This window comes from Gobius niger, assembly GCF_951799975.1.
Source record: "Gobius niger genome assembly, chromosome: 13".
Taxonomy (NCBI): domain Eukaryota; kingdom Metazoa; phylum Chordata; class Actinopteri; order Gobiiformes; family Gobiidae; genus Gobius; species Gobius niger.
The window spans coordinates 4,861,819-4,889,648 of record NC_136864.1 but is presented as its reverse complement, the minus strand read 5'-3'; the positions used below and the strand labels follow the sequence as shown (position 1 = coordinate 4,889,648).

General features: G+C 41.3%; 2 protein-coding genes across 2 annotated transcripts; both read right to left on the bottom strand.

Moving 5' to 3' along the window:
* Positions 1–10,327: 10,327 nt before the first annotated feature.
* LOC306972765 (toll-like receptor 13) lies at positions 10,328–11,776 on the bottom strand (the record flags this gene model as incomplete). The annotated part of the gene is made up of 3 exons (XM_079569471.1): positions 10,328–10,663; positions 10,772–10,889; positions 11,173–11,776. 3 exons carry the CDS (start codon positions 11,774–11,776, stop codon positions 10,429–10,431), a joined length of 957 nt encoding a protein of 318 aa, XP_079425597.1. The 3' UTR covers positions 10,328–10,428.
* An 8,390-nt stretch (positions 11,777–20,166) lies between these two features.
* Positions 20,167–27,367, bottom strand: LOC306972957 (uncharacterized protein). Its single transcript, XM_079569700.1, has 4 exons — positions 27,309–27,367; positions 24,218–26,667; positions 23,642–23,759; positions 20,167–20,496 (listed from the first exon to the last, which is right to left on the bottom strand). Exons 2-4 carry the CDS (start codon positions 26,652–26,654, stop codon positions 20,262–20,264), a joined length of 2,790 nt encoding a protein of 929 aa, XP_079425826.1. The 5' UTR covers positions 26,655–26,667; positions 27,309–27,367; the 3' UTR covers positions 20,167–20,261.
* Positions 27,368–27,830: the final 463 nt, after the last annotated feature.

Below are 27,830 nucleotides of genomic sequence, written 5' to 3'. Positions count from 1 at the left end.
AGTTTGAACATTCAAAGTCTGAAGTCTAATAAAGCCGGTCAAATCATTCTGACTAATTTTTGTGACCTGGTTCCAGGTCAAATCTAGGTAGGTGGCAGTTCTGGGAATGTCGGGCGGAATTATCTCTAACTCTCTTTGGTCACAAAAAACTGTGCTGTTGTCATGGGCGTCCGCGGTGCAGTTTTTCAAAGAGTAAGACAACAAAGGTCGAGGCAGAAGAAGAAGAAAAAGAGAAATAGTGTGAAACACCATCCTGAGACTGGCTCCTGTTGAAGAAAAATACATTTTATTGTTATTATTTTTTTATTATTATTAAATCGATCTTGATCCTGAACTTAAAATACAGAAAAAAACAAGGAACTCTCCCAAAAAATAATGAAAAGGCTTTATTAGTTATAGCGTGTCTAAAATAGACTTAATTTGTCAGCCCACAGGCCTTCACCAAGGGACAAAGGGATAAAAACATGTGATATAATATACATGTGTTCCACCAATAGGATTTCTCCATCTGCTGAGGCATTATGTGATTTAAAAAGGTCTGCGTACATTGGAGAATGGAAAGTGACTGAGGTTGTATTTGTATGTGGGAAATGTTCAAGGATATAGAACATCAAAACAATAGATGGTCAGACTTGGGCAGAATTGAAAGAGAGAAGTGAAAGTTCATAAAAAGTCAACAAGGTCAGACCGCCAAAGCTGACCTCGCACTGACCCCGGCGTATTTGAACGCTCCAGGCCCCCACTGCCCAATGTAATGGGAATCTTCAGTCTGATTTTTGTTTGGTGCAATCTAAGATGTTGATGCCAATACAGTATAATGCAAAAAGAGTTAAGTCATAATTCATGATTTCAATTCAGGCTTCCTGATGTTCCCAACCAGTCTCCTATCCAAGAACCAACCAGGCCATTCCTGCTTAGCTTCCGAGATCTGACAGAATCAGGCAGAGCTAAGGTGGTGTGGGCTTTGAATTTGGTCACATCAGTTAGATTAGCGCAGGTAACAGAGTATAGTTTAACACAGATATGTCATTATATCATAAGTTAAACCATTTTAAAGATGGAATACTGCAAGCACTGTCCAAAAAGCCTTTGTCAAAAAACCTGCCAGTGCCATCAAGATAAAGACTGTAAATGGAAAGGACATTTTGGAAAACCAACTTGTACGTTTCAAACTCAAGTTTTGAATCACTCAAACTCAACGTCGTCACAGTTTCAAGAAATGTCTTATCAGAAATGTCCCTGTCTGACAAAAGAATGGATTTTAGATTAGGAAGTACGTCTGAGTGAATGCTAAAGTTTACAAGAGAATCTGTATTAAGGTACAGATTTGTGTACAAATGAAGTTGTCTGGTTACATGTTAGATGTTAGATCTAATATCTTCAACAATGGGCACAGTAGAACACCATCTATGCTTTCTATGTGAGGGACTTTATTATAACATAGATCTAATTCCTGCAGAATTTCAACGACCTAGAAGTAAGCTTTGAAATGGATTCAGTTTGGTTGCTTGCTATTGACAGGCTTGTCAAGTTGAACAGTGTTGTGAGTTTGATGCAAGAGAGCAAGAGATCCTTTAGAGCTGATACTGTGACGAAGGACTGGATGCATGCGGATCTTTACTTTGATGGACAGTTCGCGTGGCCAATCACAGTTAGGATGTAGCATGTTTGGTTGTAAGCGCTACGTCTGCTGTAGTTATCAGGTGTGGAGCGGACCTCGTGGTTGTGTCCGTGTGCGTTAATGACAAAACCGTGAGTATTGGTTATAAAACAAGAGCACACCCCCTGCAAGTTCGTCATATACTTGTTTATTAGTATTGTGTATATTGTGCATGCCGGATAATACCTTGCTTTGGGCCAATTTAGCCCTGATCACAATACGAGGGCTATCAGCTAACATGGCTAAGGCGAGGGCTAGCAGCTAACTAGGCTAAGGCGAGTGCTAACAGCCTTGCGGCCCGTCTATAGTGGCCCGTCTATAGTCTATATTAGCATATGATGGTAAATATATCTCGCTTGTTGATTGTTATGTTTGTTTATATTTTGACCTGATAATTTATACATATACATCTGTGTTACAGAACCACACACAGAAATAGGACACCTTGTAAATCTATTATAGAAAACGCTATCTCAATGGCCGCCGCCTGGGCGCCGCCATGTTTATTTCCCATACCGACTTTGAAGCTAAGCAGGGACGGGCCTGGTTAGAACTGGGATGGGAGACCGTTCCTCCGATGCTAAGCAGGGAAAGGCCTGGTTAGGACTGGGATGGGAGACCGTTTGGGAACATCAGGAAGCCTGGCGACAGTACTGAGTGTGTGCGTGGTTGGTGTTATTACATCCGCGGCCGGCCCCCACGTGACGAGTCCCACCTGCCGCGGGCATTGGCCACGGGTCCATATGGACCGCGGTGCTGCTGTCCGAGGACAACCCGCTGTCACAAAAACGCGAGTGCACGAGATCTGACTGCCGTGCGTGTGCGCGCCTCCAAACAGGGCGATGTGTGTGTGTGTGTGCGTGTGTGTGTGTATGTATGTGTGCGCGTGCGCCTCCAAACAGGGCCATGTGTGCGTGTGTGTGCGTGTGCGTATGTGTGTGCGTGTGCGTGCGTGCCCAAACCCTCCTCAAACACGAGCCTCTAATCACACGCGCTGCTCCGACTGATTTCTCCTCCGTGTGAGTAAAAGCGAAAATGACACTACAACTTCACGAGCGCATGGCCTGCACTGCGTAGTTTTTTTTCTTTTTTTTTACTTTGCTGCTGGACCATTTGTTTTCTATTTTGCTTTCACGTATTGAGCCCAGAGGTACATTTTATTCTAAAGCAGCTTTGAAAGCATTGCCAATTTTATTGTAAGGTTATAAATACTGTCTAACAACGATCATTAGGCTATTTCATTTCAACACCTACTCATTATTTTTTGGATTGTAAACTACCGTGATGCACCAAACCACGGGTCCTGCACTTTGAACCAAAGCATTAGAACTGAACCCCTAATATTTATCCATCATTATTCCACTGTCTCTTGAATTCTATTCCCTGAGTTTAGCGCAAATATTGTCGTTGTAGTTTATAAGAAAGGAGCACGGGTGCATCAAACACTCCAATTGCTGTTTGTTTGACTTTTTTTTTTTCCATTCATTCTTTTACTCATTTGTAGTGGCCATAGTTTTTGGCATGGGTTGGGAACCACTGGTCTACAGCTGAACTGTGTGACGGGTTGGACATTCCTTTGTAATCACTCATAATCTCAGAATATCACATGTGGAGACTAGCGGCCGAAGGCCGGGTCTCAGCTAGTAGTTAATAAAGAAAAACTGAATCATCTCCTTGCATTCTTGCCGATGCCCCCTGGTGGTCACAACATAATACAACCAGTCAAAATAGCTCTCCCCAAAACAGATACATCTGTAAAAGCTTAGTCTGCGATTTGTGAAATGTCTTTGCTTCTCAGATGTAAATTCTCTGGTGAAGCCAGTCAGGTCAGTCTGTCGGATTCTCTCAATGTTACTGTAAAATACATTTAAAGAAGTGACGCTTTTGAGGATGTTGGAAGGAAAAGAAGTTCAACTTCATGAAAGTGACTTCAGTGACCACAATCCAGTCAGGATTGTGGTCACTGAAGTCTATGGTGCAGTTCTTTAAAGAGTAAAACAACAAAGGCTGAGGCAGAAGTCACAAAAAAGGAAATGAGAATAGAAACCCTGAGACTGGGTCCTGGTCTTTCGTCACATTTTAAGTTTCTAGGTTGACAATCAACGAAACATAATACAATAGAAACTTCACTTATCAGGCTTATTTTACGTCATACTTTTATGCAAAGGCGGGTAGTACTCAGTTACATTTACTCAAGTACGCAAACTCTAGTAACCTTTTAAAGAAATTGTACTTCTTCGTGTAATTTTATCATATGCTACTTTTTACTTCTACTTGAGTAAAATAAGGAATAAGGAAGTATCTGTGATTTTACTCAGAGGTGGGTGGAGCACATTTGTCAAGCACTTGAAGAATATATTCTGAGTATGTCAAAAAGAAAAAGTAAGCGTTAAGCCCTTTCCTGTGCAGAGAATGCTCACTCCGGCCACCAGGGGGCAGCCTAAATATTAAAAAAGGGGAGAATTCCACACGCGTCCAGCAGAGGGCACTGGCATAATAAGAGATCAGGATAACAATTATGGCCCCGTGGTAAATGGTCTGTCTTCCCCAGGGCGGCTGTGGCTACAATAGTGGCTTACTACCGAGTGTGAAGTGAATGAATAATGAAAGATAGGGCCTTTCCGAAACCGTTCCCCCCTCCCCTTCCCCTCAGGCCTCAGTGCACCTTCAGAGGTTCACTCATCAGAGAAATTCGAGCTCTCCCTCGCCCCCACAAACTGAACAGCCCATAATGTTGCAAAAATCACAATTTCGGCTGAGCATACTTTTATATGAAAAAAAAAAAAAGTTTCCTTATGAGTGAACAAAGTACTTCAGATTCAAATATGACGTATCTACATTGTATAGTTTAGCTTCTTCAAACTCACAAGTGAGAACTTTCCCTCTCCCAATAAAACCATATTAAGTCTCACTGTCGCTTTCTTTCTTTTAATTAAAAAATGTCTATGGACAAAATTAAAATGAACAAAATCTAAAATTTCAGACATTAAAGGCATTTTGTGTACAAAGTTTTAGAAAGAACACATCAGAAACATGTTTTATTTATTTATCTAAAGTGAAGACAATGCAATGATCTTCATTGCACTGACATTAAACCAACAAGAACAGATCTGCCGCCCTTGACGACAAAACCGCAACAGTTCAGAATCAGAGGGTTTTAATTCAGGTTAAATCTTGTTTGGTAAATGATTATAACCAGAATTATGTCCCGTCTATTTACAAAATGTAACAGGAGTAGAATTTTGAAGACACAACTCACCTCTGCTTCTGAACGACATCTCGACCAAGAGGAAGTGTCTTCAATTTGTTTAATGTAAGTAAAAATAACAAGCAGGAAACAGTGAAACTGTGAACATTCAAAGAAATGAGAAGTTGCAGTAAAGATTAAGATTCAGCAAAAACGCACTGATGCTGCGTTCATGTGCTCTGGTAAAGATGTGAGAGTGCATTGTGCTTTTGTGTCGTAGTAAAGTGACACATTCTTAAAAACACCCGAGACAGTAGTCTATAAACTGCTGAACTAATGCTACTTTGAATTTGCCTTCATAAAATAAAAATGAAGAATTTATGCCAATTTTGGAAAAAGAGACAATATTAAAACTGAGCAGCTAAATGCATTGTGTCAACTTCATAAAAATGAGCTCAAAGACATAAAAATGTATAATTGCTGCTCTTTGTTGTGTTGAAAGGTCAAAGGTTTCAACACAAAGGTTGTCTCGTATTCTCGTATTTTCACAGTTTCCCAGTGGAAAATACGAGATGAGGTGGCGTTCATGTGCAATTTTCTACTCGGCAGATAATTACGAGACATGATTTTTTGTGTCATCAGAATGTGAATTTTAAATGTCTGTGAATTTTCTGCATTTGTATTTTTTAACACTGAGTTAACACTGAATATTCAACACATAATTTAAACAAAATGAAAAAATTCACATTGAAAATATACACTGTATTGTTTTTGAAATATTTCAAAATCAGAGTGAAAGATTTGCTGTAGAAAAAAAATTCACCCTTAAAATATTCAATGTTTAAAAAAAAATAAGCCCTTAAAGGGGCTAGATGCAAGTTTGTGATTTTATACTCACTGCTGCTATCTCAGGCCTTATGAGTAACTGCAGCTTCTATATTAAGCTTGTGCATGACGGCACTTTGGACCGAATTAACACCTTTTTGAGTGACAGTGCAGGATTTTAGAGGCAGTTGTGGCTAACAGGTCTGGGCTCATTCTACACATTAGCTCATGGCTGGAACATGGAGGGGGAAGAAAAAAACATACATATATACAGTGCCTCTCGAAAGTATTCATACACCTTGAACTTTTGCACATTTTGTCATGTTTACAACCCTAAACATAAAGATTTTATTTTTATTTTTTTACTGAACGTTCACACACAAGTAACAGACAACTGTGAAGTGAAAGCAAAATGATACATGATTCTGTTATTTTTCAAAAAATAGAAAAGTGAAAAGTGCATAAGTATTCATACAGCATGAATGAATACTTTGTGGAACCCCCTTTTGCTGTATTAACAGCACAAGTCTTTTGGGGTTTGACTCTACAAGATTTGCACATGTAGAGACTGACATTTTAGCCCATTCCTCTTTACAAAACAACTCAAGCTCTGTCACATTAGAAGGAGAGCGTTTGTGAACAACAGTTTTAGATTATTCCACAGATTTTCAATAGGATTTAGGTCAGGACTTTGACTGGGCCATTCTAACACATTAATATGTTTTTATTGAACCATTCCATTAAAGATTTAGCTTTGTGCTCCGGGTCATTGTCCTGCTGGAAGGTGAATCTCCGCCCCAGCCTCAGTTCTCTTGCTGACTCCAGCAGGTTTTCCTCCAAAATGTCTCTATATTTGGCTCCATCCATGTTCACAACTATTCTTACAGTCTCCCCAGTTCCCGCTGAGGAAAAGCAGCCCCACAGCATGATGCTCCCCCCCCATATTTCACACTGGGGATGGTGCACTCAGGACGATGAGCAGTGTAAGGTTTGGTCCACACATAACGTTTTGCAATTGGGCCAAAAAGTGGCCTCCTTTCAATAATGGCTTTCTTCTTCCACTCGTACATGAAGGCCAGATTTGTGTAGAGTATGACTTATAGTTGTCCCATGCACAGATTCCCCCAGCTCAGCGGCAGGACTTCACAGCTCCTCCAGAGTTATCTTGGGGCACTTGGTTGTATTTCTGATCAGTGTCTCCTTGTTCAGTTTGTTAGTTTACGTGAACAGCCGTGTCTTGGTAAGTCTGCACTGGTGCTTTACTCTTTCCATTTCCGAACAATGGATTGAACAGTGCTCCGGGAGATGTTTAGATCTTGGGAAATCTTTGTATAACTTAATGCTGCTTTGAACTTCTCCACAGCTTTATCCCTGACCTCTCTGGTGCTCCTTGACCTTCATGATGTTGTTTAGTGACCAACACACTCCGACCACAGCTCTGAGGGCCTAAAAGAACAGCTGAAACTATACTGAGAGTAGATTACACACAGGTGGCCTCTATTTAACCGTTAGGCCAAGGTGTGAACATTCTGGAGTCATTAGGAATGTTTTAAAGGCAATTTAATGCACTCAGAAAATGCTGTATGAATACTTATGAAGTCCCACTTTTCACTTTTCTATTTTTTGAAAAATAACGGAATTATGTATCATTTTGCTTTCACTTCACAGTTGTCTGTTACTTGTGTGTGAACGTTCAGTAAAAAAATAAAAATAAAATCTTTAAGTTTAGGGTTGTAAACATGACAAAATGTGCAAAAGTTCAAGGTGTATGAATACTTACGAGAGGCTCTGTATTTTTCTTAGGGTAAATTTATGAATTTTTTATTGCACATTTTACACTCATTTGAAAAATAGTTATACAGTGAATATTTAAAAGGTGAATTTTTCATTTTCAATTTAAAACCCTTGAAAAATGAGCAGTGAAAATTCAGTGACTGAAAAAAATATTTTAATGTTAAAAAGATTGAAAGCATACATTTCTCAGACATTTAATATTCACATTTTGATGACACAATAAATCTTCCAAACCATTAGTCCACATTTAGTCTCCAGTGTATTCTCAGACTGGGAACATATTTAGACTTTGCTGAAAGTCAGGCGCCCTTAGTACATCTATGTGTTTTGTTTAGCAGCTCTGAAGACTAAAGCTAAATATTTGTACACTGCTCACAAAAACTTAGGGCACGCTCAAAAAACACAATGTAACTCCAAGTCAGTCAAATTTCTGGGATATCAGACTGTCCAGTTAGGAAGCCACGCTTATTGTGAATCAGTTTCACTTGGTGTTTGGAAATTAAACAGACAACAGGTGGAAATGAGAGGCAATTAGCAAGATCACTCCAAAAGAGGAATGGTTTTGCAGGTGGTGACCACAGACCATTTCCCTGTCTTCATCCTTTGTACCATATTTTTGGAACACTTTTGCATTTGTCCAGTGTTCTCACCACTAGAAGTATCATGAGGAGCATCTACAACCCACAGAAGTTGCTCAGGTAGTGATGCTCATCCAAAATGGCACGTCCATTCGTGCTGTGGCAAGAAGGTTTGCTGTGTCTCCCAGCGCAGTGTCCAGGGCATGGAGGAGATACCAGGAGACAGGCCAGTACACCAGGAGACCTGGGAGGGGCCGACCGAGGTCAACAACCCAGCAGCAGGACCGCTATCTGCTCATTTGTGCACGGAGAAACAGGAGAAGCACTGCCCGAGCCCTACAAAATGACCTCCAGAGGGCCACAAATGTGCATGTTGGTCCTCAAACGGTCAGAAACCGACTCCATGAGGGTGGTATGAGGGCCCAACGTCCACAAGTTGGGCCGGTGCTTACTGCCCAACACCGTGCAGCCCGATTGGCATTTGCCCGAGAACACAGCGATTGGCAGATTGGCCATTGGTGCCCTGTGCTCTTCCCGGATGAGAGCAGGTTCACCCTGAGCACATGTGACAGACGTGACAGAGTCTGGAGACGCCTTGGAGAACGTTCTGCTGCTGCAACATCATCCAGCATGACCGGTTTGGTGGTGGGTCAGTGAAGGTCTGGGGAGGCATTTCATTGGAGGGCCGCACAGCCCTCCATGTGCGAGCCAGAGGTTCCCTGACTGGCATTGGGGACCGGGATGAGATCCTCAGACCTATTGTAAGACCATATGCTGGTGCTGTGGGCCCTGGGTTCCTTCTGATGCCTGATAATGCCAGGCCACATGTGGCAAGAGTGTGTCAGCAGTTCCTGCATGATGAAGGTATTGATGTTCTGGACTGGCCTGCCCGTTCCCCAGACTTAAATCCAATAGAGCACATCTGGGACATCATGTCTCGGTCCATCCATCAACGCCACGTCGCACCACAGACTGTCCAGGAGCTGACTGAGGCTCTAATCCAGGTCTGGGAGGAGATCCCTCTGGAGGACATCCGTGGTCTCATCAGGAGCATGCCCAGGCGTTGTAGGGAGTGCATTCAGGCACGTGGAGGCCACACACACGACTGAGGATGATACAGACTCGTTTGGAGGAATTTCTACAGAATTTGGATCAACCATTGACCTGATTTGTCACTTTGATTTTGACTATAATTTTGGATCCAGACCTCCAGGGGCTGAGAATTTGATTTCCATTTATCATTCTTATGTTATTTTGTTCTCAACACATTGCCCTACACTATGAATAAAGATTTTCATCCGAAAAATTGAATTGATTGACATCTAGGGTGTGTTTTTGAGTGTGCCCTAAGTTTTTGTGAGCAGTGTATATAAGATAAGTAACTTTAAACCAGTGCCTCAGCTGTGGATGACTGAAGTGCAGTGTCTAATTCTTGAACCAGAATCATGGTCAGCAACAGTAAAATGGTGTCTGTCGTTTTCACATAAGTTCTATGTGGTGTGCTGAGGTCGTGTGTGATATGACTTCAAAGTGTAAATCAACCCAAAACTCTGGCTACATTCGTGGTCCAAAGTGAGAACAGACTGATAAGTGTGAACTCATAGCTCTCACTTCCTCCTCCTCTGCACGAGTCGCTTATCAGATCGTCATAGTGTCATGAAGTCAACTGGCTCTTTTGGCATCTCAATAATTCAACAATGGCCGGCACATGGATTTTTTGGCTTTCCAGTACAATTAGGTCTACTGCAAAGCATTCTTCATTGTATTCCTATGAAGTGAAAACTCCAAACAATGAGCAAGGCAATTGTATTTGTAGAACACAGTTCATACACAAGGATATCCTGGCTCTGGGAACCACCAGGAGACCCCTCCCTGAAGTTCTCATGGCCCGAGATGGTTCATAAGGCTATAACATGTTAGAGATGCACTTTGGTGCCAAACCATGAAAAGACTTGTAACAAGCAGATCTGTTTTAAATTCTATTCTCTGAGCGACAGGAAGCCAGTGCTGAGACAAGAGCACTGGACTAATATGGTCGTATTCTGTGGTTCTCATCAGGACTTGAGCAGCAGCTTTCTGGATGTTCTGCAGCTCTAACAGTGAGCAGCCGTTACAGTAGTCCAACCTACTGGAGACAAATGCATGGATAAATCTCTAAGTCTGGTTTAGACACAGTTCCTCTGATCTCAGTAATGTTTTTCAGATGGTAAAAGCTGCTGTTATTGCATGGATGTGGCTGTTTAACAATAAATAAAGGTCATTGATTTCATCTCAGTTTAATAAAAATGTTTCATTGCACAGTAACAAGGGAAACATATCAAGATAACCAAAGAAAAGTATCAAGAAAAATCGTTGGCAGTGAGCAGGATGTAGCCTGTTAGCAGCTAAGTGTTAGCAGTGAGTGGGTTGTGGTTGTCCACAGGTTCGTAGCCACACTCTAACGCTCTGCGAACTTTCTCCCAGAACAGTCCCTTATGGCTCCGGGCCTGAGTCCAGCTCAGATACGTGCGGCTCTTCATCAGCTTCCTCATGCGGTAGAACGGACTCAGCTGATCGGACGAGATCTCCTCCAGAAACAACAGGATCAGCACGTCCTTGTGCTCGTCGAACAGACGGAAGCTGCACAGAAACACATGTGAGTGTATTATCTCTATTACTGAATGTTTTACTGTCAGTTCAGTGTAAAGTATTGATCCAGGACAGATCCACAGACTGTAGCGTCCGTACCTGGCCAGCTGTATCTCCCGGGAGCACCACTCGCTCTGCAGGTATCGGCGGCTGATCACACACAGAGTCTTCCTGCTGCTGTAGATGGCGTCTGTGATGTTCTCAATGATGGCTTTCCCTGAACACAACACACCACAGAAATATTATACTGGACTCCACATTCCAATATTTGTAGAGAATCAGTTATTGGACATTTATTGGGTGTGGGAAAATATACTTTGAGCTTTCTGTAGAGGAAGAAGGAAAAGGGTACAGTTTACGTCAGAGGACTTCAAAATCAGACAATCAATTACTGCTGAACGTAAAGAACAATTTTTTACACCTGGAAAGACTATTGAACATTTACTCAGGGTCACTGCCCCCTCTGTGTCCATGTCCTCGTGGTGTAGAACCAGTTGTACCTGGTAGAAAGTCGCGGTGGTGCAGGCACAGCTTCCATCCCTGTCGTTCTTCCAGTTCAGGCTGTAACTCTCTGTAAACCCAGTCTTCATCATGAACGTTGTAGGAAACAAATGCGTCGTAGATGTGAGGACAGCCCTGTCTCCTCTTTTTACTGTCGTAGAGAAATGCCAGGAGGAGGTAGTAGCCATAGACCAGTTGCCAGCGCAGAAAGTGAAAGATAAAAGATGACAGAAGAGTGAGAAGGACCAGAGCAGAGCTGGAGATGAAGCAGAGGAAGCCAGTGAACTCCCAACACGACCGGACGTTGAAGTCTAGCAGAAAGTTTCCTTCTTCAGATGAAGGAGAGGAGCATCTGTACTGAAAACCATTGGCCACTTGGACTTGTTTGTTTCTGATCGCCCACTCGATGAACCCAGCGTTTGAGCAGTCACACACAAATGGGTTTCCAGTTAAGTCGAGATATTTTAGTGAAGGGAATGTCTCAAAGACCGTCTCATTTATTATTGTTAACTTGTTTTTGCCTAAGATCAGCTGTTCTAGTTTAGTCAGGTTTGCTTCAATCAAAAAGTCCAATGATTTAAGATTATTGTTTGTCAAGTCCATGATTATGAGTTCTGTGATTGGTTGGAATAGGTTGGGAGGTGGATAGAACTCTGCACAGTTCATTATTTGGAGAACCTTTAAGTGAGGAGTGTTGGAAAACAACATTGCGTCATGTGTATAAGTGTAACATAAGCCTTTGTTGGATGAAAAGATATTTAATTTATCCAAATCTAGCAGTAGCTGTGGTATTATACCAGTAACCTCTGCATCAGCTCTGATGAACAGCTCCTGCAGTGATGGAACAAAACCAGTGAAGTTGGTCATTTGGGGCCTGTCCATGTTTTTAACATACATGTGCATATCTAGTCTTTCCAGCGCTTCTAAACCATCAAAACAGTCAAGGAAAAAAGGCACTGAAAGAGTAAGATTTTTAAGTTTTTTGAGCCCATCAAATGCATCTTTGTGTACAGACATTTGTTTTACCCCCAAATATAAATAAGTGAGAGAAGGCAGGCCTTCAAAAGTGCGAGCGTCAAGTCTCCCGACATTGTTTCCCTGTGCTCTTAAAACAATCAAATAAGGTAAGCTCAAGCCCTGGAGTTCTAAAAGCTGATTATTTTCTATATTAAGATCTTTTAAGCTCAGAAGATCTGTGAATACACAGGGGTGTAGTTCAAAAATTTCATTATCACTGAGGTCAAGTTCTGTTAACAATGTCAAATTGGAAAAATCTGAACATTTAAGTTTTTTGATAAAGTTTGTGTTTAGTGAAAGAATTTTAAGAGTGGATATGTATTTTATAGCTTTTGGTACAATGGAAAACAAATTCTTCTCCATGTAAAGTCGAGTTAGTTTTGTCAACATGCTCACTGAAGATTTGCTCAAAACCATGATTGTGTTGCCAGAAAGGTTCAGGTCTGTGATATTTGCACATGCCTGAAAAAGGCTGTCGCTGATGAAAGAAATGCCAGTTGTACTTAGATCTAACCTGTGTAAAGATGGAATATGGCAAGCCCAGTCTATGAGGCCATTGTTGACCAGGTCACTGTTTGTCCTCCTCAGATAAAGCGTCTCTAAAGAAGTAACACTTTCAAATATTAACTGGTACGTCTCAAGTGCAAATTTATTCATCTCCAAGTTCAAACTTTTCAGACTGTTGAGAAAAGCTTTGTCAGAAACTTCCCAGACCAAGTCAGGATCGTTCCCTGACAGAACGAGTGATTCTAACTTGTCAAAAATATTTGACTGAATACTGACTTTCCCGAGAGCATTTTCTCCGATATCCAGCGTTGTCAAGTTTAGAGACGGAAAAGGAAAATCATCTGATACTAATGCAGGTAAGTGATTTTCTCCCAGGTTTAAAATCATTAACAACGGACAGTTTTGAAGAATATTGATGATGTTGCTCATATCAACCAACTTATTATTCCATAAGTTCAGTTCCTGCAGGTTGTCCAAATGAGAAAATGCAAACTTTGAAATGGATTTAATTTTGTTCCGACTTAAATCCAGAATTGACAAATGGGAAAGTCCGTCAAACATGTTGTCACTCAGATTCGTGAGTTTATTTGTCGCCAAATTAAGTTCATTTAAGGCCAATAAATCAGAAAAGGCTCCAACTTCTATTTGAGAAATATAATTAGTTTGAACATTCAAAGTCTGAAGTCTAATAAAGCCGGTCAAATCATTCTGACTAATTTTTGTGACCTGGTTCCAGCTCAAATCTAGGTAGGTGGCAGTTCTGGGAATGTCGGGCGGAATTATCTCTAACTCTCTTTGGTCACAAAAAACTGTACTGTTGTCATGGGCGTCCGCGGTGCAGTTCTTCAAAGAGTAAGACAACAAAGGTCGAGGCAGAAGAAGCAAAAAAATAAATGAGAAAAGAGAAATAGTGTGAAAAACCATCCTGAGACTGGCTCCTGTTGAAGAAAAATACATTTTATTATTTCTTTTTTTTTTAACCCTTACTCCTGCTACCCTGAGCCAAAGACAGATTTCCAACTGGTGGCAAAACAAAATCAATCTTGATCCTGAACTTAAAAAATGCAGGGGAAAAAACAAATTCATGCTTGTCAGTCATTTTCTTCCTGCAATTTGTGCATGTTCAGCATCGTGTGTATGGGGAATCTGGCCCATGCATTTTAATAGGAAATCAGGGACTCCAGGTCTTTCAGCCATTTGTGCAGCTTCTGCAATTTCAGCACTTCTAAAGTTTGAACAGTTTATGGAATTTAAAAAGTGTATGCAATATAAACAATTCATGAATTAACCACTTTATGGAATTTACACAACATAGCAGTTAATGCCATTTAGGATTTATGAAATGTAAATACGTAGTTTATGCATTTTACCAGTTTATGCATTTTACCATTTTATGCAATTTAGATTATGCAAATTAACCAATTAATGCAATTTCAACAGTTAATGCAATTTCTGCATTTGCGTCTTCAATTCCGCAGTGATCCAGTACACTGGTTATGGACTGGTGGATGTGCCTGTCTTCATCCATAAACTGATCTGTTCTCTAAATGGTTGAACTGGTGCTGCTACAACCGACCCTACTCTCGACTTTAACTATTGAATTTAAATCTAAACTTGTGTTGGTAAAAAACAGAAGCCACTCACCGCTGCTGTTCAGAGGCATCCTGACACCAGTCACTCCTGAAACAGTGACTGAGGTTGTATTTGTATGTGGGAAGCGTTCAAGGATATGGAACATCAAAACAATAGATGGTCAGACTTGGTCAGAATTGAAAGAGAGAAGTGAAAGTTCATAAAAAGTCAACAAGGTCAGACCACCAAAGCTGACCTCGCACTGACCCATATGTTTTCACTCACAACAGTGAAACCATATGTGACACTCCAGGCCTCTGGGAATGCACTGGGAATCTGTAATGGAAATCTCCAGTGTGATGCCAATACAGTCTAAAAAGTGTGGGATCATAATTCATAATCTTTTTCTTTTAAAACTATGGACCAGGATTCTGTGTCCTTAATAAAGATTGAATTAATATTAACACATTTTAGGATATTTTCACCACAGGCCTTATTTGAAGGTTTATGAAGGGAAGGGGGTAAAGAGTGGGGAGAGACATCTAGCCAATTCGGTTGTCCTGATAGCAAACCGTTGCCTCCGGGGTCTGTGAGCTGTCCCTGGGAGACTATAGTAAAAAGCACTGACAGCCTCTGGTTATCTCTCTCTGCCCAATACAACTTTATCGAGCCTGTGTTTTCAACGTGAGAACATCAGCCATGTCCCAAAATAAGTCCGTAGCCGAGCTGCTACCCGTTCACCCGGAGCTAACTAGCTCCTTAGCAGCGCATAGATCCGGTGAAAACAAGTATTATGCAATAATAACGTCAATAAAGCAGTGTCTATATAAAGCAGCCCGATTTCTTTGAGCCGGGACTAGAGCTCACAACAGTGAAAACAGAATAATAATGGCTGACACTTGTTTTGCGCTTTACAAGCCTGTGTTACTTAGTTTCTCAAAGCACCACACTGTCGTCTTATTCATTCACTCCATTCTGAAAGGTGGTAAGCTGATGTTGTAGCCACAGCTGCCTTGGGGTAGACTGACAGAAACTAGGCGACCAGTATGTGCCATCAGTCCCTCCGACCACCACCAACCAACCACTCACTACTTTCACCCAGGCTTCCTGGTGTTTCCCACACGGTCTCCTATTCAAGTACCGACCAGGCCCCGCCCTTCCTGCTTCAGAATCACTGCCTGTAGCAGACTGTCGTTTTAAACAGATATGTCATTATATTGTAAGTTAAACAAGTTTAAAGTAAATGTAAATTGTAAATTGTGTATGTGCTGCCTGCCTAGGGACTACAGATGGAAACTAGCATCCCTGCTATAATCTGGCATATTTACAGTGCTCATGTGCAACTGTTCATTAATATGCATTGTCCCTATCAAATAAATAAATAAATAAATAAAGATGGAATACTGCAAGCACTGTCTAAAAGGCCTTTGTCTAAAAATCTACCAATCCCATCAAGATAAAGACTCTGAAGAGAAAGGACACTTTGTAAAACCAACTTGTATGTTTCAAACTCAAGTTTTGAATTGGTCAAACTCAATGTTGTCACAGTTTCGAGAAATATCTCAGCAATGTCCCAGTCAAAGGGATTTCAAATTAGGAAGTACGTCTGAGTGAATGCTGAAGTTTACAAGAGAATCTGTATTAAGGTACAGATTTGTGTACAAATTAAGTTTACCGTTTACCTGTGAAGTCTAATATCTTTATCTTCAACAATGGGCACAGTAGAACACCATCTGTGCTTTCTATGTTAGAGACTATTATAATAGAGATCTAGTAACGGCCTAAACGCGGACTTTGAAATGGATTCAATTTGGTTGCTTGCCATCGACAGGCTTGTCACGTTGAACAGTCCCTTGAACATGTCGTCAGTCAGTGTTGTGAGTTTGTTGAAAGAGAGGAAGAGAGAGATCCTTTAGAGCTGATAAATCTATAAAAGCTTCGTCTTCAATTTGTGAAATGTCATTGTTTCCCAGGTGTAAAGTCTCCAGTCTGGTGAAGCCAGTCACGTCGGTCTGTCGGATTCTCTCAATGTTATTGGAAAATACACTTAAAGAAGTGACGCTTTTGGGGATGTCAGAAGGAAAAGAAGTCAACTTCATGAAATCACAAACGACTGTATTGTGGTCACTGAAGTCTATGGTGCAGTTCTTTAAAGAGTAAAACAACAAAGTTCGAGGCAGAAGCAGCAAAAACAGAAGTGAGAAAAGAGAAGTTTTCAGAGGCGCCATTCTGAGCCCGGCTGTGAGAAACAGCACTGCTTCAGTAAATCTAAATATTACTAAGAACTTAAAGGCACAAAACCTATTTATTGACTGTTTTCGTCAAAATATGAAAAATAGGACCAAAATAAAAGGTTTTTTCCTTTTTTGTCACATCATTGGGTTGACATAATACAATGCAAATGTCACCCATCAGGTATATTTTACAACATACTTTTATGCAGAGGCGGGTGGTACTCAGTTACATTTACTCAAGTACATGTACTCGAGGAATTTTCTTGAAATAACTGTATTTATTAGCCTAGTTTTATCATATGGTACTTTTTACCAGAGGCGTAGCTTTCCATTTGGCAAGGCAGGCAGCTGCCTGGGGCCCACAAGCCAGCAGGGGCCCCCAGAGTATTTAGTACCTTTAAACGTGGAAGCTCCTTTAATACACAGCTGCTCAATTGTGAAATACGATTGTCGCTTAGATTGAGCACCGTTAAAGAATGTAAATGAGTAAAATCTGAGCATGTAAGTTCAGTGATGTTGTTGCCGTCAAACGACAGATATGTGAGGGAGGTTATGTTCCTGATCGCCAGAGGGACCCTGAATAATCTGTTGTCCTCAATCGTCAGACGAGTTAGACGAGTCAACATTTGAAGAGAGGCTTCAGTCATATCCATCATTGAATTTTTTGAAATGTCCAGTTCAGTCAGATTCGAGCAGGACTGAAGAAGAGTGTCGTTCAACACAGAAATGCCATTCGTGCTTATATCCAACTTCTTCAGAGCTGGAATACCACAAGCAAAGTCCAACAGATCTTTGTCGAAAAACCTGCCAATATCTTGGAGCCAAAGACTATCGACTGAATCGACCGTTTGGAAAATTAACATGTACTCCTCCAGAGGTAACTGGGTTTTAATCAAGTATAAACTTGACAGACTCTTGAGGAAAGACTTCTCTGAAACATCCCATTCAAATTCAGGTCCAGCTTCTGACAAATCCAGCAATTTTAAATGGGGGAAAACATCGGAAAGAAAACTAAACTTTCTCAGTGATGCAGAATCCATTTTCAGATCTGTTAGATTCAGCAAAGGAAACTGGAAATCATCTGATTGAAATGAAGTTATTTGGTTGTCAGTCAAGTCTAACCTCCATAAAAATGCAGGAAAGTTAAGAACTACAAAACTGATCTAACATTTTTTTTCTTGTTGCTTTTGCATCACTTTTTCGTTGCCTGCTTTACTCTGTTTTCATCACTTTTTGTCGCTTTTGCCACTTGTTTTGTTGCATTTTGTCGCTCTTTTGATACTTTTTTGCTGCGTTATCAGCCTCATTTACGTCTGTTTTTCCCCCCCTCTATTTTAATGCCTTTTTCAGACTGAAGAAAATGTGCTCAGTTCAGGCAAGGATACAAAGAGGTACTATATTTTAAGGCGTAATAACATAGGAGCAATTCGAGGTCCGCGCAGTGATATCTCACTTAACTGTGCACAGAGCCGGAGCTGGCCCTTCTGGGGCCCTAAGCAGAAATCCACACGGGGGCGCTACAGTCGCATCCCATGGCTATTCAACAAAGAGCAAATCCATTTACGGTCAAAAACAGTTCCATTGTGCAATAGAGAAGGGCAGAAGGGGAACATAATGACCTCAATTCTGGCCCTGCCCCTCAGTGTGAGAACCACTAACCACTAAGCCACTGTCAGACTGGGATTTAGGACTACAACTCGTCAATTTCTCTAACTCTTTAAAATCGTAAATGGCAAATGATCACATTCTCTAACCTCTGGTCCCTGATTTAAAACTAACTGAAACCTGCTCCTGACGGTTATTTCTGTCTGACCACTGAGAGTTAGCCTGTGAGTTGCCCAATTCATTTTAGACTGTGCACATTCAGAGAACCAGAGTCACTGTGAGTAACTGTGCTGATGAGAACCGTGTAGATTGAACTCCTCTTATAGACTAAAAAGGCCACGTAGAACGGCTTTACTCTCATCTATTCGGCAAACTACTGTCCTGAGAGTATCCACTTCAGCAGACGGCTCCGTTTTGGTGTTACATGTGGCAAAGTAGGTGGAGAGTGAGTGAGCAATGTCAGAGCCTGTTGATTAATCAGTGAAACAACATCGTAGTCTGACTGAGATGCGAGGCCCTTGCACCTGCGTGGGCCCTAAGCACCTCGCGTAGTTTGCATATAGGAAAAAACGGCTCTGACCGCGCAGACCTGTGATTACACCTTACATATATAGTACCCCTTTAAGAGGCTAAAGAAATAACTAGAATCCTCACTCTGGCCACCTTAAATATAAAAAAGGAGAGAATTCCACACGTGTCCAGCAGAGGGAACTGACATACTAAGAGATCAGGATAACAATTATAGCCTTGTGGGAAATGGCCTGTCTTCCCCAGGGCGGCTGTGGCTAAAATTGTGGCTTACCACCGAGTGTGAAGTCAATGAATAATGATTTTGGTGCAGCACTTGTGATCACAGGCTCATGACGCTCAATACAAGTGTGATCCGTTATAATTCATTAGGCTATAGTCCTGTCGAGCTTTGAACTAAATCAGCACTATTTAAAATCACAGCTCTTTATTATCATCATTAATTCATTAGAAAATGTCATCTAAACAGTATTTGACTGTTTACAGTACATGTGGCCAGCACCCCACTGATGGAGCTGAATTTCGGCCCACCACCCAAATTGAGTTTGAGACCCCTGGATAGGGGAAATTTCCCAAACTTTTCTGTCTTGTGTATGATCCCCCGTGTATCTTTACATGAAAATATTTAAAGTACCCCTGCTAAGCTTTCACGTACCTCCTGGGGTCCCTTTTACCCTGGTCTGGAAACACTGAAATATACCACTTTGCAAAAAACTTTGATGTTTTGACCTAAAAAAATAACTCCACTTTTTTTAATGGGGGGTATAATGAACTCAAAGTGAACTTTTGGCATGTTCACAAAAAATATTGTTACAGCAACAAAAAACAAGCTTGGTCATTTTCAGGTCAGTGGTTGACATGTAAAGCACAAGGAATCAAAATGTTGCTTCTTTGAAACTGTTGCAAAAAGACAATTGTTAACTCCATATACAGAACAATATCAAATACATAATATATACAAGAGGTTGTGTTCACGTTATGGGATTGTTTTTTCCATTGGACAACTAATGGGAGAGAACCAGTTTTTGAAAGAAATTTCCAAAAAAGAAATGTCCAAATGTTTTCTCTGATTAATGTTTAATGGTGATTGAATTCACAAACCTGTCACATTTTCTTGTGGCTGAAAGTCCTTTCTACTGGCCAACATCACACACATGTTTTTGAATATTGTCACCTTTTTTGAAAGTCTTTATGTTGAAATAATTAGACCACAGTTCATATGTGCTGAAAGATATGACTTTGACCTTTGAACTGTGACAGTTTTACAGAGAAATTAGCAATGTGCTAAGACTATACATTTTTAGTTGCCCTCCACCTCAATTTTAAACTATAGGCTCTTAAGTCTGGTGTGATGTCACGCCACCTTTAGGGGGCAGCAGAGGGAGAGTTCAGTTTCCTGACAGCAGTGATTTGGACCTCACTGATCAAGACGTCGATCACTCTTAATCTGCCTCAATTATAAGGAATAAAAAGCATATACACATAGTATATAGTAATACAAGCATATAATATACATTCATGCATAGTCTGGGCAGATTTCCTCTATGAGGACGTCTTGCCAAAGGAAAAACAAATGACAGTCTGCATTAGTCGGTTTTAATCTGCAGGATGTAGCCTGTCAGCAGCTAAGCCTTAGCAGTGAGTGGGTTGTGGTTGTCCACAGGTTCGTGGCCACACTCTAACGCTCTGCGAACTTTCTCCCAGAACAGTCCCTTATGGCTCCGGGCCTGAGTCCAGCTCAGATACGTGCGGCTCTTCACCAGCTTCCTCATGCGGTAGAACGGACTCAGCTGATCGGACGAGAGCTCCTCCAGAAACAACAGGATCAGCACGTCCTTGTGCTCGTCGAACAGACGGAAGCTGCACAGAAACACATGAGTGGGTATTAGGGTGCATCAAAAAATATTTTTTTTGAATTTTGATATGGCTGGGTGCCAAAAGTGTTCCAATGTATGTTTTAACAACACATGCAAAATATTTTTCCAATACATCAAGGTTTAGGGGTGCCAACTCACATGTGTTTCTGTGGATAAAGGGGCAATGATGCTAACCGGTCACCATAGAGCTCTGAGGTAATTTATAAGGTATTTATAAGTTTGTGTTGGGTATGTGTACTCTTATTACATATCATTACCATATCTGCAGTTGTTTCTTTGTATATTGAAATTCTTTTAGTGAAATGTAGTCATATTTAGAGGTATTTCGTGCTCACTACATCTAGGTTAGCTTGCTAGCAACAGTTAGCTGGATAAGTTAAGTTACGCTAAGTTCCCTTTATTAATGTCTATAGAGAAATTTGTTCTCTTCATTTGACCCATCCTCCACTTTTAGTGGTAGGGAAAAACAGAGTACCCGAAGGAAACCTATGCGAACACGGGAACAACATGCAACCTCCACACAGTCCCTCTGTGGGAATCGAACCCGGACATAAATATGTAAGCAAAGCTATCACGCTTATCATCAACAGTAATTTAGAGAAAATATCATTTTCAGAGTATTGAAGTCTCAAATTTATTGAGTGTAGCAATGTAGCTGTTCAATTCACATTAATTTATTTGTGAGTGCAGTTACTCTGATAGTGATGTTATTGTAGATTCTCATTGTTATGATGAATTTGACTATGTAGAGCTTAGATTTGAGGCTTATGCTGCATAATACATCATAGTGATATTAGGTATGCTAAGATGCCCAATCCTATATTGTCCTTGTATCATTTTCATTCTCAGACACTCTACAACACAACAAACGGGCGGCACGGTAGTACAGCGATTAGTGTTTGTGCTTCACAGCTAGAAGGTCTTGGGTTCGATTCCCACCCGTATGGGGCCTTTCTGTGTGGAGTTTGCATGTTCTCCCTCTCCGTGTCTGCATAGGTTTCCTCCAGTATACTCCGGTTTCCCCTACCACTAAAAACATGTATTGTAGGTGAATCCTTCAGCCAAGTGATTCTGACCATCAGCCTGGCTCCACATGGCGGCGCTGCCGTTGCCCACTGCTCCTTACGGGCTGCCCCAAACAAACAAAGCCCCAGGATCCAGCTAAGATGCTGCCCTCACCAAGTGGTCCAAGCCAGACTAGCAGTCGCAGCCTGGTCTTTGTTCTGGGCCCTAGCAGCACCAGTGAGGATGGCATCATCACTGGCGTTAAGCTGTCAGATCTTGCGATGCATGCTTGCCAAGCGGAGGGTGTTCGTTTTGGGAACCTCAAAATCAGGACTTTCAGCCGTGCTCTGGGCAGCTGAGTGTGAAGTGGCCGTGATGAGGATCAGCACCTCCAAATCCGAGGCCATGAAAAAGGTACTTCAGCAGTGATGTGGTCGCTGTATCGGACTGTTGTGGTGAAGAGGGAGCTGAGCTCTCGATTTACCGATCGATCTCGGTTCCCACTCTCACCTATGGTCATGAGATCTGGGTAATGACCGAAGGGACAAGATCGCGGATGCAGGCGGCCCAATTGAGTTTCGCAGGGTGGGAGTCATATTGGGAGGAGGCCCAGTACACGCTCGAGGGACTATGTCTCTGAGCTGGCCTGGTGTCACCTTGGGGTCCCCCCAGAAAAGCTGGAGGAGGTCTGTGTGGATCAGGGAGTCTGGGCATCTCTTCTCTGTCTTTTGACTCCACGGCCCGCCTCCGGATAAAGTGGAAGAAAATGGATGGATGTATTTTCCACTAGGGTTTGTCCTTTAAAGTGTCTCACAATTCAATGGGCAAGGAAAGCCCTTCTCTATGGTCCTTATTTATTTATTTATTTATGGTTTATTTGGTAGGGACAGTGCAAGTTAATGAACAAGCCACACCGGATTGTAGCCTTAGGCTAATTTTCATCCGTCGTCCCCCATGCGCACTCTCAAACACACTCTCATACATCCTGGCCTATTGTACATGTTTTTAGTGGTAGGGGAAACCGGAGTGCAAACTCCACACAGAAAGGCCCCGTCCTTGGTGGGAATCGAACCCGGACCTTCTAGCTGTGAAGCACAAGCACTAACCGCTGTGCTACCGTGCCGCTTATGGAGCTGACATTGCTGTAGTACCACCCTCTGGTGACCAGGGGTGGTAAACAGGATTCTGTTTGGGACTTCAGACCTCCCTAGAACAGCTTAAAAGCCTAGCAAAGATTTATATTTTTTCTATAACTCTCTATGACCCATGAGACAACGCTGGGTGACATATTTTAAGGAACAGGCTTCAGAGAAGCATCCATGTAAGCTTCACATATGACTCAGGACCAAAACTATGAGTGGGGCTGAATGAAACACCAGCTATATCCAGTTATATCTATGGTAACAATAAAGTCACTTAGATGACAAAGAAAAATGTGAAGCATCATCCATTCCAATATGGCGCCCAAAACATTTTGTTTTGGATCTAACGTGTCTGTCCGTGATTTCCATTAGGGGTTTGGACCAGAATTACACAACATATAAAACAGATTTTAGACAAACTTGATAAAGGCTAGCCAACCCAGAAACACTAAAATGTTGGTGTGGATCCAACCCACAAGGAAGGCTCACAGGCCATGCGAGGATGTTCCATTGTCCTCCATTCATTTGGCTATAAGCTGTTGTAAATGAAGAATCTAGAAAAGTCAATTCTAAGAAATTCCCAAAGTTTCCCAAAGGACAGACACACTAATGTTGCTTGAGTTACCCTATAGAACATGTTTATGTGTAAAATGTAACCTTATTTTACCTTTCTGGGTCAACTTTTTGGAAAATAGACTAAAAATTGCCCATTTTTCGATATTTTACAGAAGTTCACGTGCTAGTTGGTACCCCTAAATCTCAATGGATTTCCACACAACTTTGCAAAAGTCATTTGTATATGAATAGGAACAAAATGCAATGCCAGCCAAATTGATATTTTGGAATTAAAATTTCACCATGTAAATTTGATGCACCCTAGTGGGTATTATTACTGAGTATTTATAGTCTCATCACTCTCTGACGGTTTATTAAGTATAAAGTGTTGATCCAGGACAGATCCACAGACTGTAGCGTCCGTACCTGGCCAGCTGTATCTCCCGTGAGCACCACTCGCTCTGCAGGTATCGGCGGCTGATCACACACAGAGTCTTCCTGCTGCTGTAGATGGCGTCTGTGATGTTCTCAATGATGGCTTTCCCTGAACACAACACACCACAGAAATATTATACTGGGCTAAATGTATACTTTAGGTCATTGGGTCATTTACCGAGCGTTTGCTCATTACTACAGGCACATGTAGAAGTGGATCAGCAGCAGTAATTTCTGCAATTTTTACTTATGCAGCATTCTCTCATTTACATATCAGATTTGAGGCTCTAATTCTGTAGTACGGGATATTTCAAATGGTAAATCAGATTTCACATGGCCTCACAAAAGCACATTTCGCATTTGCTATTTAGCACTTGTCTTCATAAATTACCCCATTTGATCCATTCTGTAGAGGAAGCAGAAGGACAGGGATGCAGACTGTCAGTGGAGTTTAAAGTCCTACACCTAAAGTTCATTTCTTTTACCTTGAAATACCAGTGGGACATATGATCTGCCTATAACGCCACATCTGTGTCATGGGCTCTTGTTGTTCAGAACCAGTTGTACCTGGTAGAAAGTCGCGGTGGTGCAGGCACAGCTTCCATCCCTGTCGTTCTTCCAGTTCATGCTGTAACTCTCCGTAAACCCAGTCTTCATCGTGAACGTTGTAGGAAACAAATGCGTCGTAGATGTGAGGACAGCCCTGTCTCCTCTTTTTACTGTCGTAGAGAAATGCCAGGAGGAGGTAGTAGCCATAGACCAGCTGCCAGCGCAGAAAGTGAAACATAAACGATGACAGAAGAGTGAGAAGGACCAGAGCAGAGCTGGAGATGAAGCAGAGGAAGCCAGTGAACTCCCAACACGACCAGACATTGAAGTCTAAGAGAAAGCGTCCTTCTTCAGACGAAGGAGAGGAGCATCTGTACTGAAAAGCATTGGCCACTTGGACTTGTTTGTTTCTGATCGCCCACTCAATAAACCCAGCGTTTGAGCAGTCACACACCAATAAGTTTTCAGATAAATCGAGGTATTTTAGCGAAGGAAGCGCCTCGAAAACACTCTCGTTTACAACTGTCAGCTCATTGTCTTTGAAGATCAACTTTTCCAACTTGGTCAGATTTGCGTCAATGAGAAAGTCCAAAGAGTTTGCGTTGCAGTGTGTCACTTCCAGAACGGTTAGTTCAGTCAAAGGCTCGAATAGTTCAGGATCTAAGCTGAAGTCCGTACAGTGTGTAAACTGGAGATTTACTATCTTACTATTGTTGCTAAAAATGTCGGCTCGAGGAGAGTTACAGCAGTATCTCTCAAATGACACCACTTGTAGTTCTTTGAGGCCCCTCAGTAATGCTCCTGTGAAAGGATGGCAAGTGTCAAAGTCAACAGTGATGGTTAATTCCTTCAATGATGGAAATTTAGCCAGTTGTTGATTGTTTGTGAGTGTACTTAAGGTCTGCGAAAGGAACAGAGACAGTTTTTCTAATCGTGGCAAACCTGCTGACATCCGTATGCTTTCTGAAAATGGGGAATAAGTAAGATGCTTGAGATTAAGCAGTCCGTCAAATGCACCTGTTTTTACAATAGTTTGACCAATAGATCTAAGGTTTAAATCAATGAGAGATGACATATTCTCAAAGGCACCTCTATGAAGCCACCTCACTATGTTATCATTCATGTTTAACTCAACCAAACTGGATCCAAATGCATTATTTATCTGAGAAATGAAATTGCCTTCTATATTTAGTACCTTTAAATGTGGAAGCTCCTTTAATACACAGCTGCTCAATTGTGAAATACGATTGTTGCTTAGATTGAGCACCGTTAAAGAATGTAAATGAGTAAAATCTGAGCATGTAAGTTCATTGATGTTGTTGCCGTCAAACGATAGATATGTGAGGGAGGTTATGTTCCTGATCGCCAGAGGGACCCTGAATAATCTGTTGTCCTCAATCGTCAGACGAGTTAGACGAGTCAACATTTGAAGAGAGGCTTCAGTCATATCCATCATTGAATTTTTTGAAATGTCCAGTTCAGTCAGATTCCAGCAGGACTGAAGAAGAGTGTCGTTCAACACAGAAATGCCATTCGTGCTTATATCCAACTTCTTCAGAGCTGGAATACCACAAGCAAAGTCCAACAGGCCTTTGTCGAAAAACCTGCCAATATCTTGGAGCCAAAGACTATCGACTGAATCGACCGTTTGGAAAATTAACATGTACTCCTCCAGAGGTAACTGGGTTTTAATCAAGTATAAACTTGACAGACTCTTGAGGAAAGACTTCTCTGAAACATCCCATTTAAATTCAGGACCAGCTTCTGACAAATCCAACCATTTCAAATGAGGGAAAACATCGGAAAGAAAACTAAACGTTCTCAGTGATGTAGACCCTATTTTCAGATCTGTTAGATTCAACAAAGGACACTGGAAATCGTCTGATTGAAATGAAGTTATTTGGTTGTCAGTCAAGTCTAACCTCCATAAAAAAGGATGCTGTAAAAGAATGTCCCCGGTTTGGACCAGTTCATTACTTGACAGATACAGTTCTTGCAGGTTTTTCAAAGGCTCAAATGCAAACTTTGAAATCAAATCAATTTGGTTTCTCTTTAAACTCAAGTGTGACAAGTTGTGCAGTCCTTTGAACATGTCATCTGTCAGGTTTTTGAGATTGTTGTCAGACATTATAAGTTCATTTAAACCTGATAAATCTGAGAAAGCCCCATCTTCAACATGTGAAATAATGTTAGATTGTAAATCTAAAATCATCAGTCTGGTGAGGCCGCTCAGGTCTGTCCGTCGGATTCTGTCAATGTCATTCACAAAGAAACTCAGTGACGTTGCACTTTTGGGAATGCCGGCAGGAATTGATGTTAAGCGATTACAGTCACAAATAATGTTATTTTGGTCGTAGAAGTCGATGGTGCAGTTCTTTAAAGAGTAAAACAGTGAAAGTCGAGCCAGAAGCAGCAAAAGCAGAAGTGAGAAAAGAGAACTGGTCTGAGGCTTCATCCTGAGACGGTTCCTGTGGTTAGAGATAAACAAGTCAATGCGAGAAAGACTTTGAGGAGAACTGAACGCGCCATGTTCTGCTAAAACTTTAATGTTCTAATGTCGTTCCCTGGACTTGTGTTTCATTCATGCATTTGTTGCCTGTACATTCAGTCCTTCACAAACGCTTTGCTCCACCTTTGCTGATGTCATTCTTTATGGTAAGATTCCTGAAGCGATCTTAAGAAGCCAAATCGACAAATGTGACACCAAGCGCACCCTTCATTATCCCGGCATTTACGTCATACTGACTAATGCAAAAACACTTCCATATGCACATAAGGCGCATTTAGCCAAAAGTGTTTCAGACCAGAAAAAATCGAATAGAATCAAAAGCAATATTATAGCTTGTGTTGAAAAGCCAAGGTCAAAGGCGTGTTTTAAGAGTGACTTAAAACTCTCAATGAAGGAGGCAGATAGAAAGCTCAAAGGCAGATCATTCCATGTATCGGCACAACAGAGTCAAACTGTCTTGACTTCTCTACTCTGTTAATACCAGTGATTACAATAATATATCATTTTAATTCACTTCTTGCCTCTAGTTTATGCAAATGCACAAATTACTTTTCAAAGACTGAACAGATGACTGTATTTGTTGGTTTAAGTTGTACTCACCGAGCTCTCAAGGGCTTTTTCCAAACTCCAGTTTAGAGGAATTGAATGTGTGAGCTCATGTTAAACCAGAAACCAAAAAATGGGAAATGTGGCATGTGGTCATGTGACAAAGATGGTAGACGCCTGGAAGAAGAGAAAGCAAAAGAGTCACAGCGACTATAACTTTCAAACAAGCCCGTTAATACTGATCTGGAGGTACAGTTTACGGTCATCTGTAATTTCTAGGTTTGGCCCAAAGTTTAAAGGGGAATAATTTATTTATTTATTTCTCTGTCCGCTTTTAACCTTGCTGTAACTTTGCTCCCTCATCAAAAACACACCAGGGCTCTATACTAAAGAGCAGGTTGACCTTATCCTATACAGTGGGAGGAAAAAGTGAGTACACCATCTGGAATCTTGGTTATAAAATGTGGTCTGATGTTTATTCAGATCACAAGAATGAGTAAACAGTGTCTGCTTAAGATAATAACACCCTAACAGCTACAAGTTATCATATTTTTATTGAGCAACATGTAAACATTC

What these genes read in the sequence shown, in the direction of transcription:
- LOC306972957 (XM_079569700.1), bottom strand. Translation starts at nt 26,654, where the DNA reads ATGAAGCCTCAGACCAGTTCTCTTTTCTCACTTCTGCTTTTGCTGCTT. An exon ending in CCACCGCGACTTTCTACCAG is followed by an intron (nt 23,760 to 24,217) that starts GTACAACTGGTT and finishes TGTTGTGTTCAG; the next exon opens with GGAAAGCCATCATTGAGAAC. An exon ending in CGGGAGATACAGCTGGCCAG is followed by an intron (nt 20,497 to 23,641) that starts GTACGGACGCTA and finishes GTTTCTGTGCAG; the next exon opens with CTTCCGTCTGTTCGACGAGC.